General features: G+C 44.2%; 1 protein-coding gene across 4 annotated transcripts in view; it reads right to left on the reverse strand.

Annotated features, from left to right (window-relative positions):
* Positions 1-15,051, reverse strand: part of ATG4B (autophagy related 4B cysteine peptidase) — a 51,025-nt gene that overhangs the window by 16,036 nt on the left and 19,938 nt on the right. For all 4 annotated transcript variants that reach the window (XR_013347061.1, XM_077825851.1, XM_077825850.1 and 1 more), the window contains 5 exons: positions 12,212-12,310; positions 10,967-11,068; positions 9,620-9,692; positions 8,686-8,765; positions 1,026-1,222 (listed from right to left, as the gene is read on the reverse strand). Coding sequence is in view for 3 of the 4 variants with exons in the window: in XM_077825851.1 (XP_077681977.1) it covers positions 1,026-1,222; positions 8,686-8,765; positions 9,620-9,692; positions 10,967-11,068; positions 12,212-12,310 (551 nt within the window). In the remaining variant the exon portion in view is untranslated. The remainder of the gene's footprint in view (positions 1-1,025; positions 1,223-8,685; positions 8,766-9,619; positions 9,693-10,966; positions 11,069-12,211; positions 12,311-15,051) is intronic.

Here is a 15,051-nt window from a genome sequence, read left to right on the forward strand (position 1 = left end):
CAAGTCCAGCAGCAGAAGCAACGGTTTATGGTAGAAGGTCTCTGCCAAGAGGGAAGGATGCTGCAACATGTAAACTTCAAGGGAAAGAGGCTCAGAGAAGCCTTAGAGCCCTGGGGGAGAAGTAGACCAAGAAAAAGGGGCAGGAGGAGGAAAGAGAAGAGATGAGACTCCGGACATTGCATGGTGCAATCTGCACTATAGTCACAAATTCCACAAGCAACTGAGCAACTCACTCCACGAAGTCAATGACAAAACTCCCATTGACTTCAATAGGGTCAGGATTTTACCCTAAATCATTTGTCAATGGATCTGCGATAGCACTCCCAAGGGAATTACATTGTTCTGAATGTTCTTGGGAAATGGATGAGAGAATTTAGCATCCATGTTGCTGAATCCAAGCACAATTCAGTGAATTCAGACCAAGTATCCACCCTAAATTCAGAGTGCCCATACTCATACAGCTGAGGGACTGACACCATTGTTAGAGCAAGATACTGTGCAACCTTCTTCACAAAGTCAACGTGTGCCCCTCAGAATCTGATCTCTGCCAGCCTCGGCTGCTCCAAGGGCTGGTCTGGAATCCCAGAATTCTGCTCACCTAAATTTGATTTGCAGCACACACAGCTCTGACTTGCCAGATGTGGACTTGCAGCACATAGCACTTAAAGCTCAGGCTGCTGCCAAGCAGAGACTGGCAGTCATGCTGAATGCTCTAGTGGCTTGGGTTGGGTACAGACACAGGTAGGGACTGAGATTAGACCCTGGGTAAAATTCTCAGAAGCACCTAAATCTCTTTAAGAGTGACTTAACCACTTTGGCTCTTAAGTCACATTGATTGTCAAGGAGACTTAGGCACCTAAACACCAATGTCTCTCTTGCAACTGGAACTTGGGCACTTGCGAACATTTTGCCCCAGAACCAGTTTTACACCTGACCTAATCAAGACTTATTCCTTGGCGCTCAGCAGTAAAACACCGGGAAGTCTGCTCATCCATGGCCATACCGAACAGCACTAATTCCCCTACCTTTAGTGTTTCAATATAAGCTTCATTGATATCCGTGAGCCCAAGGCGAAGAGGTATCAGCAGCACCAATGGTTTCCATAGCGACAACCTATCTGTAACCTCTGCTCCATCCGGGTACCCATTATAGAACAGGTCTGACTCTGCAGCGGGGAATGCTGCAGCCCCAGCACACAAGAAATTGGACTTGCATAACCTTCCTACAGAAAGGGAGCACACACACACACAAGCAGAAATGGTTTCAGGAAAAGCATCAAACAGCTTCTAGTCCTTGATGAGTACTTCCCCTCCCTAATTCCCCCGCTCCCACCGCCTCAGTGCTCAACAGAAACTGCCATCTAATTTCTCAGAGCAACATGACACTTAAATAAGCAGCTGGTTTAAAGAGCAAGCGCTTTGCTTGAATTATATATTCACTCCAGAACCCTCTGGTAAACTTATTTTAGAAATACTGTACATCAAGCCTTTTACATCAAAACACTTAGAACACTCATGGTATGTCTACACATCAATAAAACACCCATGGCTGGCTTGTGTTAGCTGACTTGGGCTTGGGGTGCAGGGCTATACAATTGTAGTGCAGATATCCAGGCTGGAGCCAGGACTCTGGGACCCCACGAGCGGGGAGGGTTCCAGAGCCCCAACATCTACATTGCAATTTTAGAGTCCCACAGTCTGAGCCCAAGTCAGCTGACACAGGCCAGCCATGGGTGTTTTATTGCTGTGTAGACATACCCACAGGGATCACTTGGGGCACCATTAAAAAGCAGCCATCTTTAGGGCAGCAATGCAGGAACCAGCAACTGCCCTGTGCCAGCAAGATTAAACAGTACACTTGTGAGGAGAGGCAGAACAACTATGCAATTCAAATCACAGGGAGAATTTAGGTAGAAAGAATGTAAGTGCTTGAGTTGTAATTTGGTCAGGACACTGGGGCTGAACACAGGAGGTCTTCATCTGTAATAAGATACAAACGGAGCACTAAATAGTCACACTAAGTCTTACAGGATCCATTGCAGTACTTAGTCTTCAAAGACAAAGAACACAGGATTTCTGGCAAGTATTCTTGCCAAGCTCAGGCAAGTCAGGTGAAAGGAGTCCAAGAGGCAATTCCAGGGGTATCCAAAAGTGTTGGGAGTGTTCAAAAATTCTGGAACCTCAGTTAACTAAGGTCCCTTAAAACAAAACACCTGCATCAGCTATAATAAACCATGACAGTGTCTTTACAAGCAGCAGAGTTGTCTACGATAAGGGGTATTTCAAGAAAGCTTTCAGTTCTAATACCTTTTTTGGGTTGTCTGGTTCCACAAAATAGCTTCCAAGCAATCCCAAATTTTCCACTCCATAAGACCTCCCAGCTTGCACCATACCAGTGAGGATATTGACAAGTGGAGTCTGCCTAGGAGGGTAATGTGAGGGATACTATAAACACAATGCATGCTGTGAAGTCAGGGATCATTCAGAAGCTACTTTAAGAGCCCTAAGGGGAGTGGAGGAGGGAAAACATTATTATAATTGGGAGGCACATGTCAAGGTGACTTCATGTTTTAACAGTGACACTTAGCACAAACAGCTGTCCATTTAGAGTACTGTACAAATGCTGATACTCACAGCACACCTGTGAAGTGAGCACTGAGTACCCCCATTTTACAGATGGGGAAACTGAGGCAGAAAGTTTAACCAGGTTGCTGAAGGCCACCCAGCAACTCAGTGACAAACAGATTTTCCCATTACCTGGGAGTTTCTGACCCCTACCCCCACTTACACTTCTCTAGGCCTTACCGCCTCACTTGCCAAGTCTACCGCGCCATAGAAAACTGTGTTGTTGTTTTTTTTTTATGGTAAAGTGATGCAGATTAACAAATGCAAAACAAACAGAAAAGGTGGCCCAAACAAGAAGCTACAGCCATGTATGGCACAGCAGTGTGTAAGTACTTCCAGGCATCTTCAGTTCAAGCAGGACACTTGTTTGCCAGACCCTATACCCCAACTGGACCAAGAGAAGGTACTATAAGGACACAGCATTCACAATGCATAAATGCACTAGATAGAACGGAAGCATTTGGAGATACTCGTTTGCATCATACTAGGGATATGAATGACTGGGCAGTACACCTTTTTGTTTGGGCTATTTGCAGACCCTTCTCTAAGGTACTTCTCCTATCTGAATCCATTTATTTTTTCACTTGCCATCACTGGGTTAGTGGACTGATCTAACCATCCTGTAAAACTTTTTGGATTTATTCCATATCCTCAGAAGCATTATTTGGTTTTTCTTCCAAGAATTTCCTGCCAGCAGTCTGAAAACCATGTCACTCTTATTGCAGCTATTTGCTCTGTTGCATTACAAATCACTACCTAGATGTAGTTATTTCCAACCATTCTGTGCTTTCATCCCATTTATAGATCTGAAATTCTTGATCTTTGATCTCATGTGCTCCTTATGTCCCAGCCTCCTTTAAACTGAAACTTCCTAACAGTGATTTAGGTTTAAGTGATTTACTCAGAGCATGTTCCAGTAATTTGACAATATGATTTTGCTGCCATGACATCTGCCAATTCTCTCTCACTAGTTTCACTCTCCTGGTTTCTTAAGGTCTCTTTACAGCACACCACCACCCTGGTCTTTTTGATACAATGGACTAATTCAGAAAGGAAAATAGATGAATGCTTTTCACCATTCTAACAAAAGACATTTTCTATTCACTTTGGAAAGAATAGCTGTACAGTACAAATGTTAACTGCTAATTTCTACATTTGTGGAAAACACCCTTAACTTCTGAATTGTGTCACTGTCTGCATATCTTTTAGGTGTTTGTTATATAATAATCATATGAATAAATGCAGATCAACAGATTTATTTAACTGTCTTCAGATTGAAGTGACTGGGAATAGCATTTAATCATTAGCATTTCAAAAGCGTTTTACAAATTAGGGAATATATTGCTTCTATAAAGCATCAGCCCGACAGCCCTGCAGAATGAAGCCCAAACAACAGGCAGCAACAGTTACAGCTTCCCCATACCTTCTTAACAATGTCCCTCAATCCTAGCCTGAACACATTACCTCTAGAGAGGAAAGGTTAGTTCAGACTCTATGCCCATTCAGGCCCTGGCATAGCAAGCCACTTAAGGCACATAACTTCCATGTGGCTACTCACATGCTTAAAGTTAAGCAGGTGCTTCAATACTTTGCTGAGTCAGGGCCTCAAATCCTTGGCGTTTCTGCAGAGACTGTTGAAGGACAGAGGTTTTTTGTAATATAAACACTTGCACTCTAGGGCCACAATTGCCCTGACAGGCTGATCAATTTTAGCCACTACTGACCTACAGCTGATCTGAACCAGTGATCTACAGGTGAAAGTTTCCAAGGCTGATTACCAGTGCTTAATTTGTAATGAAAGAGGTGCCAGGACTCAAGCAATTTTTTTTACATTTATAACTGATGCAGCAAGCCCAAAGGTGCCAGGACTATGAACTATCAAATTAAACACTGCTGATTACCAGTGTTGAGCCATCCAGTTCTTTCTGCCATCCCAGAAAGGAACAGCTAATTATTTCTCTCTAAAAGATCTCTCCTATTAGCCAGTATTTCCTTCACTCTTTCCTTGCTCCCTCCTTGGCAAGGGATTTTCAATGCAATTTTGCTTATTTTTTCCTCCCCCTCAACAAATTTGTTCTTGTTTTCTTCCTGTTTGGTAGAGACACTGCAGCTCTCAATTCCAAGAGAAACAGACAGACAACCATTTACAAACAACATGGTCACCAGGGCCAGCCCACAACGTTTTAGCACTTGAGGTGGGGCATTGAAATGACGCCCCCATTCCCCCTCGCTTGGGCCAAAACTTTGAAAGGTCTCAGTTCTGCCTTTTTCCTGTTCTACTCCTCTCATGGTACTGCTCTGCTACCTACCCCAATAAAGGAGCACTAACAACTTAAAATGCCTTGTTCAAAAAATTTAAGTAACACAACTTTCGAACGCTTGAACAGCAGATGTAACTTTTCTTGTCTGCATAGTAAACACTGGCATTTTTCATCTGTTTGAATAATCAAAGTGGTGCTTTCCATGCCTTCTTGGCTGCAAAGATTTGAACTGCTTCCTGCTGAAGGTCCACAGTCTGGGCTAGCTCACTGAGATGGTTGTAAGGCCGACCAGCCTCTCCTGTGTCATTGTGGAGCGTAGATGTGTTTTTATTAACTTCAGCTTGGAGAAGCTGCGTTCTCCACTGGCAACTGTTACAAGAAGTGTTAGAAGTATGTGCAGAGCAGCAAAAGCATTTGGAAAGAAGGTGGTCATCTTATTTGTGCACATATATTCCAGAACAGCCTTTGGAGTTGATCCTGCTGAAATGTATCTTGAAAGGGCTTTCAGTTCATCACCTAAATCACTCGCATCAATATCGCACATGTCTTCATGTGTAAACACTGTCTCTATTGCGCTGCATTGTGGGTGTAGGTCTTCAGGTATAGTGAGGAGTTTTGGAATATCATACAACATCCCAAATATACAAATTATACATATTTTATATTTATATAAATAGATATATACACACACAAAACATTCTTAAAACTGACTGTATTGCACAATCTAGCACCTGGTTAAAGAATTCAGCTTTGAATTGTCGTTTGGGGTCTCTTATGGGATTATCCCATGCATCGTAATCAAAATGTCTTCTTCAGTGACTCTTGTATTCTTGAATGGGTGGGAAAATATCTTCAGTGTGAAGTTCCTCTGCCAAGTTCTGTGCACTCTTCAGAACGTTTTGAAATCCCTCATCTGACCGGTAAGACTGTAGGTATGACTTTGCTTTGTCCAGTTGTTCCATTGCTCCAGATATATCAAGGTCAACACCTTGGAGTCTCTTGCTTACATCATTTATTTCAAACAGTATGTCATGCCACACTAAGCCACACAGAAATTTGAAATTATGTATGTTTCTGGTGATTCCATTTCCCTCTGCCACTGTTCTCCCACAAACAGTTCCTGTCATAGCATTATCCTCCATAATGGCAACTATGGCATCATCTATCTTCCCAATTTGGTGTTTGATAGGCTTTATCGCCTCCACTTGACTTTCCCATCGTGTGGCACTCAGTGGTTTCAGTGTCAGAAAGGATGTTCCCAGATGTTGCTTCAAAATTTGTCATCAATGAGTTGATGCAGAGAAAAATACATAGATGTTTTGAATTACATTAAAAAAATTCAGCAGCCTCACTAGAAGCTGACCACCAAGTTCAATGAATGAGAACTGCATGGGACCAAAAAAGCTTCAGGGTTTAACTCTCGGATCTGTGTCTGCACTCCTCTGTTCTTTCCTCTCACGTTGGCACCATTATCCTAACCCTGACCTCTCATGTCAGCTATCGCAATTCCCGTATCTTCCAGCTTTTTAAGAAGCAATTTGCCATACCAGCTCCTATAGTATCATCAATGTCAATAAATTCTAGAAAATGCTCTGACCATCACCATTGCAGGAACATTTTCACTAAGTTGTTGTTGTTACAAAACACACCATTCATTTGTTCCGTATGGCTGATGTCAGGTATGCAGTTCAGAACAACAGAGTAATATCTTGATGACTTCAGATCTACCACAGTCTTCTGTTTGACTTTTGTTGCAGTAACTGTATGATCTCATTTTGAATTGTTTTTCCAAGGTAGTGGTGTGTGTACGTTTCTTGGGTGGTGACTTGTCTTAGATGCTCCTGGAGTACAGCATCAAACTTAGCCATCAGCTCCACAATGTTAAGGAAGTTTCCATTGTTTGGCACATACAGCTGATGAAAGTGCCACACAGTGCTATATTTTGGGTAGCAAGCACTCTCACAATGGCAATGTGCCTTTTCAGAACATTTTGCCAGTAAAGAGAGACTGATGCAATCTATGGTGGCCTTTAACCTTAGTCTCATCTCAAGCTCTTTTCACCTATGGAATGCTCTCTGGTGATTTGCTGCCTTCTCATGGCATGCCAAATTTCTAGCCAGATTTTTCCAGTCCTTTGTTCCTATAGAACCCAATGGGGCTGGAACATTAGACTGGAAGAATTTGCAACAAAAACAGTATGTAGCATTCTGGGTTTTTGAGTACATAAGCCATGGCCTCTCCACTTTGTCACCATTGGGGATTTCACAGCAGTAATGTGTTGGATGGAAACTTCTATTTTCATTGTCTTTGGGGAACATGAAGTTTTTCACTTGCTGTGGCCCAGGCAGTACAAGGAAGTCCCTCAGGCTACTGCTCAAGTGGGTCCACAGTCCTGGATCATCTAGGACTTAAGGAACTAAACTCAACAGCAGCTGTTTCTTGCACCCCCACCACACTCTTCTCTGATCTACAGTTTTCTTCAGGAATGTGCATGGTTACATCCATTTGAGATGGAGATAGGGATGCTGCAGAAGCTGCCAGGTCACCTGGACTCTGACTAACTGGAAGATCAGGCATCTCCTCACCGCTCACATTCTCACTGGGGCCGGAACGCTCACCGTGAACATTTGTGTCTATGTATCTTAGGAAAACTTCCTTTGCTTTCTTTCTTTTTCTGAACGCTGCCCCAGAGAGGGGTTTTCTTCTTTCACTCATGTCTGCTGTTCTGTGCCAGCTATAGTGGCTCTGAACACTCAATTGAAGGGGACAAATAAGCAGGCTGGTAGCAGGGCCTGAGTGAGGGAAGATATCAGCGTCTTAAAGGCCAAACTGGCTCCTACTATTTCAGTTGACTGCCTGTTCTCCTCAAGTGGGTTCAGGGAAGCAGCAGGAAACAGGAAGCTCCCTGAGAAGCTGGTGTTAATCAGTCTAGGCTCCTAGGGGTGCTAGAGAGGTACATAAGAGGCTCCTCCTCCTTTCTCTCCCTGCAGCTCCTGCTGCTTTCTGTTATTCCCTCATCTTTTCTCCTGCCTGTTGTGTGTCTTGTGCCCTCCTTCCTCCAGCACAGCACTTCATCTCTGTGCATCTAGAGCAGAGATAATACGTATGCACCAGCAGCAGATACAATTTTCTACACTCAAGGTCCTAGTGGCACCCCCCCACAGTTTGGCACCTGAGGCGGCCGCCTCAGTTCGTCTCATGGTAAGGCCAGCCCTGGTGGTCACCAAACGTATTTGCCAACACCAACCTTCAAGTAACTCCTAAACATTGTCTCGGAGCTAGCTATTTTTCTCTCCAGAGCCAGAATTCACATGCCAGATCAATCCAGGCTTTACCATAAGAGCAATAGCATTGCTTCTAAGGCTTTGCTTTTTGCTTCTAAAAGCAGTAGTTCCCATTTTGGGTATACCTTCAAAGCAAAAAAAAAACCCACAGCTGGCCTGGTCTTGCAGGGCTTGAACTGTGGAGCTGTCTCATTGCTGTGTAGACTTCCAGGCTTGGCCTGAGCTCGGGACCCTCCCACTCTGCAGCATCCTAGAGCCTGGGCTCCAGTCCAAGCCCAGAAGTCTACACAGCAATGAATCAGTACAGCAGCCCAAGACCTGCACACCTGGTACAGGCTAGCTGTGGGGTTTTTTGCGCTGCGTAGGCATACCCTTTGTTTCTAACCCACCTGGCTGAGGTTTTGGAAAGGGCCTTTACTATAAGTTTAGTTGTGTTATAATGCAATTGCTCTCCTGGTTCCTTCCATACATCCTGCAGCCAAGGCACACAACTTTGACTGCATCTGTTATACTTACTGATCTCTTCCATCACTACAGTGTTGTCCATGGCTATGTGCACTGCCAATGAGCTCCATGTATCAAAAGTGGCAAGTTTTCTACAGGAAAGAGAGAGAAGTAAATAGAGGACTAACTACAAGGCACTAAGCAAACTCAGGGTTCTAGCGGAGAAGAACTTTCACTATTTCCCCTATAATTTTCATTAAACGAGATACTGAATTAGAGAAGATAGGACTGGCACAAACTGTGAAAGCCAGTCCTATCTCCTCTCAGTAGAACTCACTGCAAGAATTCACAGCTTATCCAATCAAAGCAGTGAGGAAAATGCTGTAGGGAGAGAAAATGCCTCTAACCTACACTGGTGATTGAACAACAGTGCAGTATTATCATGTCTAATTCCTGAAGGTAACAGGGTACTCCTACACAGCTCTCTCCCTGGGCTCACCACCACAGTGGGAAATAAATAAATAATAAAGGTTTATGCTTTATTCTGCCACTGCATTAGTCACTCAAATGGTGAGACTGCCTCTGTCCTTGACTCTTAGGGAATGCCACTGCCGTCAAGATCTGCAAAGGCAGTCCTCAGATGTGAACACAGATTCAGAGATATTAAAGCCAGAAGAGAACTTATCACCTAGTCCTGTACAATACAAGCAGAGATTCCAGCAGCAAGCCCAATACCTTGCCAGGCCTAGAGACAGATTCTTAGAGGACTGTCCTCCATTGGAGTTGACTTGTCTTTCTGGTCCACCAAGCCTGGGAGCAAGGGGTAAAGTCCATCTCCTCTCTCAAGTTTTTGCCCCACTGGGATTGATTTCACAGGGAGGTGGGAGACTATTTGGTTGGGACACCACACTATTCAGCACAATTGCTTTTATACTGCACACCGAAAAGTAAAAAACTACCCCATTGCATTGCACAGAAGGAACAAAAGGTAAAGCCCAGCACTTACTTGAGCACTTGTGCAACTGTGTTTGGTCCGTACCACTGGCCTATCGATTTGCCCTCTCCAACTCCCATCTGGGCTGCACCAAGTAGACAACCAAATTAGTCAGCAGCCTCCACCCCTTGCTCCTTCTCACAGCCCCTAGTGTCCTACTGCTGGAGTTTGATGTTGTTAGTAATGATCGGTTACAAAAAAGGATTTTATGGGAAGAGCTACAGCTTGAGTCTGGGCTACACTAAAAGGTTAGGTGAAGCCCAGCCATGTCTATCAGGGGTGTGAAAAATCCACACCCCTAAGCAATGTAGTTAAACTGACCTAATCCCAGCGTAGACAGCACTACATCAACAGAAGAATTCTTCCGTCAACCTAGCTCCTGCCTCTCGGGGAAGTGGATTACCATACACTGACAGGAGAACCCCTCCTGTCAGCATAGGTAGCGTCTACACTGCAGTACTACCACTGCAGCATTGCAAGTGTAGACAAGCCCTTAGACATGCTTTGGAGTCAGATCATGCCATCTTGCCAGGGGTGTGAAGAGATCATAGCACTTCATGTGACTATAACAATGGTCCTCCCAGTCAATTAAGAAGCCATGTTAATAGGCTTCAAAAAGGAGTCTCAGTCATATTCTGCTGGAAGCAAGATGGGTTCAGGACTCAGGAACAAGACAAAGGGAATTCTTAAAAAGGCTAAGAACTGCAGATGCCTCAGAGGAAATGCTATTTAGGAGCAATTCTATTTAAAACAACAATGCCTGATTTTTCAGAGGTGCTGAGCACCCACCATTCCCACTGTCTAACGAGAGTACAGGTACTTCGCTCCTCCCAAAAACAGGCCCATTGCCATTTTTGCTTTGCTTTTCCTTCATCCTTAGAACACTTGCACTCAGACAGGATCCTTGTGGAGTTCATGAGCGCCTCCTACTCATTCCCCCACCTGATGCAATCTTTTTGCTTGCAAGATTCCTATGTAGCTGCTGTGGGCATGACAGTCATATTCTCCCCTTTCTCGAGACGGCAAGTACAAGGGAGATAAGGATACTGGCATTAGGCTGAAAGGGTTTTCATGTCACAAATCCTTCAACCCTTAAATCAATAGCCTTAGTTTTAGGTAACACCACATAGGAAGCAGTGCTGTATATTTTTCATTCATACACAGCAACACAAAAACATAGAAGCTGATCTGGACACACTTTACCACAGTCCTTAGCAAATTTTTATTACATCAATCTCTCACAAGTAGATTACTTCTGAAGCTGCTGTGCTACTAAAATAAACCTGAAGAATCTGTTGCTGTTCTGTAACATTCAGGGAAGCCCAGGGCAGGACACTCCTATCTACAACTGCCTCTTACCTATCTGGTGGACGGAGTAGTAGCTGTCTTTTTTGTCAATGAAGGCATTAAGTATGTTGAAGTAATTATCCGTCTGCCTCTTCCCTTTCACCCACCTCCAATCTAAGAGATGCAGGGGGAAAAAAAAATAGGTTACTTACTAGTATATTTCTCCGCATGTCACTGCTTAGTAGGACTTCCTTCAGGCTATGAGTCAGAAGTCTTATTACTAGGGACCTGTGGAGATCCCAAAAAAGGACCACATTTAACACAAGTAAAAGGGGCTTTTCAGAGGTGGGAATTGAAGACATGGTAAAAATCAATTCCAGGACATGCATTGACCCTTCTCTGTAAGGATGCATTGGCTCCCAAGGAGAGGGAATATCACGCACCCCAAAAATCCCGCAAGCATGAAAGAACATTGGAATTTCTAGTGCCCAGAAAGTCATTGCAGAAGTGGGGCAGTTGGTTTGGGAAGGACAGGATGCCAGTGCCAAAAGGTGTCTCCTGCCAATCCACAGAACTTTAGCAGCAGCAGCCGCCACAGAAGAGACCATGTATCACAAAGCATCAGCTGGCTACGGGTGTCACTTCTAGAAAGGTGGGATTCAGGGAGAGGCTGCAAGGCGTCTCAGCAGAAGGTTAAAAATAAAAGTAACAGTTGCCTACTGTATAACAAGTTTAACCAGCGTCAAAGTTTCAGGCATACAAATCTGGGAAGTTTGGGGCTCTCTTGGCTAGCACTTTCAGGGGTCTCAAACATGAAATGGCATTCCGCTCATCTTGGGGGATGGGGAAGAGGTTTTGCAGTAATTTAAAAAAGCTCCGCAAACAAAACCACAGTCTAACAGTCAACAGAATATCTGCAGGCTGCCATAGCAATAAATCCAAATGCTAGGGGTGTTCCCCCCCCACAGAATGACATGATCTTGTCTCCAAACACCCACTGGTACAAGGGGAAAGCAAGCTGCTCCACTGGTGCAGAGGAATTTACAAGAACATTTTTTACTGGCTAGCACAGCCCTGGCCAATTGTCCATACAGATTTATTGATGTTGATTTGGAAGGAAGAGATGCTAGTGCAACTCACTAGGATGTTTCCATTGGGGCTGCTTCATCATCTAGCTCTTCAGGTGAGAAGAGCTAGGGAAACTTTACATGGAGCCCACAGCACTATCAAGTTGTGCCGTCTCTCTTTGTTGCCCTAACAAGTTCACCATCATTTGGACTGTCTCTGGACACCTCCCTTAAAGATGTATTGATTTACCTCTGCCTAAGTGCCGGCAGACCAATGCCTGTGCGAAGATCATCTGACCACACCTCAACATGCAGCCCCAGCCGGTATCAGATGTGGGACCTGTTCCTCCTGTAGCCAAGCAAAACAATCAGAACAGAATGTAAGGGTTAGACCGGCTGTCTAGTCACAGTGCAATACAATGGGTGGGGAGAGAGGGAGAACTTGGAGCGCTCTAGGTATGCAAGGTGGGCGTTATGACAACAGAGACTCATCCGCCAGACAATGATGCTGAGGAATAAATACAGATTTAAGAGGCAAACCCTACCACCTGACCTTTAAGAAAAATAAAGCCAGGCACTTACGGAAGACAGGGGTGAGTTTCAAGTAAATATCCAATTCAGACTGGGGAATGAGACATGGGATCACACCAGCCCTTAGGTCTCCAGCCCAAGCTACCAGAAATCTATTTATATATTTCAGATAAAGGTGTTTTATGGACTATTTTCCCCATAATCCTCACCCAAATCCTACACCTGCTAAGGCACCTTGCCATGAAAACAAGGTGAGGACTCTCCACAGCTGCTGATGGCTAGACAAGGTTCCCAAGTGAACAATACAGAAATAAGCCAAAAAGACAGAGGGTAATTAGACTGTTGATTCGTGTTATCGCTATTCAGAGGCTAAAAGCCAAAAGGCTTTAAAAGCACATCCTATGGCAGAACTTCAAAGAAAGCTGCCACTTCCCCTTCCAGGCTAGGCCATTGCACAGCCAGCTGTTAAGATAAAGTTTAGAACACAGAGTGACCAGAACTAGTGGGCTGGTTTTATAGACTTGGCTGCTCCTTAATACACTGGTAGCACAAAATTTTTTGCAACTATTTTCTCTTCTCTCTGGTCACTTTATATCCAGGGTGTACGGAAACAGAAAGTAAAAAGAGCCAAAGAGGAGATCCTCCAGGTCACCACCCAGACTCATGCCAGTGTGTTAGATCAATTTCTCCTATTTGGTCAGCTCTCCTTTAACCAGGCTGGTGATCTGTCACTTACAGAGGACCCAAAAACATGCTAGGTGCTGTACAGAACAAATGCATTGCCCTGGTCCTCAAAAGTTTGAAATCAAAATTTTAGATGTCAGAATGGATGGGAGCAGCCAACAATGGATGGGGTAGCGGGGAGAAGGGGTGAGGACAAGGTTTACAGCAGTAATAAGATCAAATGGTTACTCGATTATAGCACGGGCACATCTTGGGGCTTTCTTGGAAAGTCACTGCTTGCATGGAAGCAGCACAGAGTGGGAATGGAAAAGAGCGAAAGAGCTGTAGAAGCAGACATTTAAAGAGCTGTGGAAGCTTGTTGGGCCACAGGCACTTTATCTTGTGCTTCCCCTAGGTACTTTTTTGGGGGTCCCTGCCGTTTCACTAATGAAGAAAGTTTGCATCTGTGGTCTTGCTACTTTCTACTGTAAACTGGGATAGCATTAGTCAAGTTCATAAATTAAGCCTGCAGAATTTTAAGGTTTCAGAGTCACAGCCGTGTTAGTCTGTTCGCAAAAAGAAAAGGAGTACTTATGGCACCTTAGAGACTAACCGATTTATTTGAGCATAAGCTTTCGTGAGCTTATTACAACAGATTGTTCTAATAAGCCATAAATCCAGTTTGTTCAGTCCACGATTTTTAGTGTCTAGCAGAGTTATGAATTTAAGATCCCAGGCTCATCTTTTGCAAGTGTTTGTGCAGGTTTCCTTTGATAGGTCAGATATAGAGTGATTGATCACATTGTGAAAAGTGTTCACCCACAGGTGATAGGGTGTTTGTCTTATTTTCCTGTCTGAGTTCATTCGAGAGTGTACGGATTGATTTCACCCACATGGTGGTGGTTGGGGCATTTAGTGTACTGGATGAGGTATACCACATGTTGTGATAGGCGGGTGTAGGATCCATGGGTCTTGAAAGATAATGTTGGGGGGTGGGTGTTGATCTTTTTAGCTGTGGACCTATGTCTGCAGATATTGCGTCTGTTCTGGCAGGGGATGGTGCGGCTTTGAGTTGGTATGTTGTGGTCTGTGGGGAGCTTGCTTCTGATGAGCTTGGAGAGTTTGGGGGGTTGTTTGAACGCCAGAATAGGGGTTCAGGAGATTTCTTTCAGGATGGGATCCCCACTGAGTATGGGTTGTAGTAGGATACCCCATATGGGTTTCAGTATGGGGTAGTTGGCGATACTAGGGGGTTTATTTCTGTATTGAAGCAGGTTATCTCCTGGGTATTTAGGTGGCCCATTCCATGATGCAATCTACTTCTCTGGTGGAAAATCCTTGTTTGGTGAAGGCAGTTTTAAGTGTGTTAAGGTGTATATCCCGGTCTTTCTCCTCCAAGCATATTCTGTGGTATCTGAGTGTCTGGCTGTAGATAACGGATTTCTTGGTGTATTAAGGGTGGTCATTGGATCTACGAAGGTAGGTGTGGTGATCTGTGGGTTTCTTGTGTGGTTGTCTGTAGGATTCCCTTGCTGAAGCTGGTTGGTATTTAGGAAGTTGATACTAAAGTGGGAGTGTTCCAGAAAGAGTTTAATGGACATGTGGTGGTGGTTGAAGCCGTGGTGGGAAATCTATAAGGGAGTTTAAGCCATCTGTCCAGAAGATGAGAAGATCCTTAATTTTTATGTCATCAGTTTTGTGGTACATTTGTCAAGACATTTTTCTTCAAGGTAGCCTGTGAAGGGGTTGGCATATTGGGGAGCCATCCTAGTACCCAGGGCTGCTCCCATGGTTTGGAGAATGTGTGTTTGTTTGTTGAATGTAAAATTGATATGGGTGAGGATGGAATGAATGAGTTTGGCGATGTGTTTGGGGTGGATATTTAAGGGTTGTCCA

The sequence above is a fragment of the Eretmochelys imbricata genome, chromosome 9 (genome assembly GCF_965152235.1).
Source record: "Eretmochelys imbricata isolate rEreImb1 chromosome 9, rEreImb1.hap1, whole genome shotgun sequence".
Classification (NCBI taxonomy): Eukaryota; Metazoa; Chordata; order Testudines; family Cheloniidae; genus Eretmochelys; species Eretmochelys imbricata.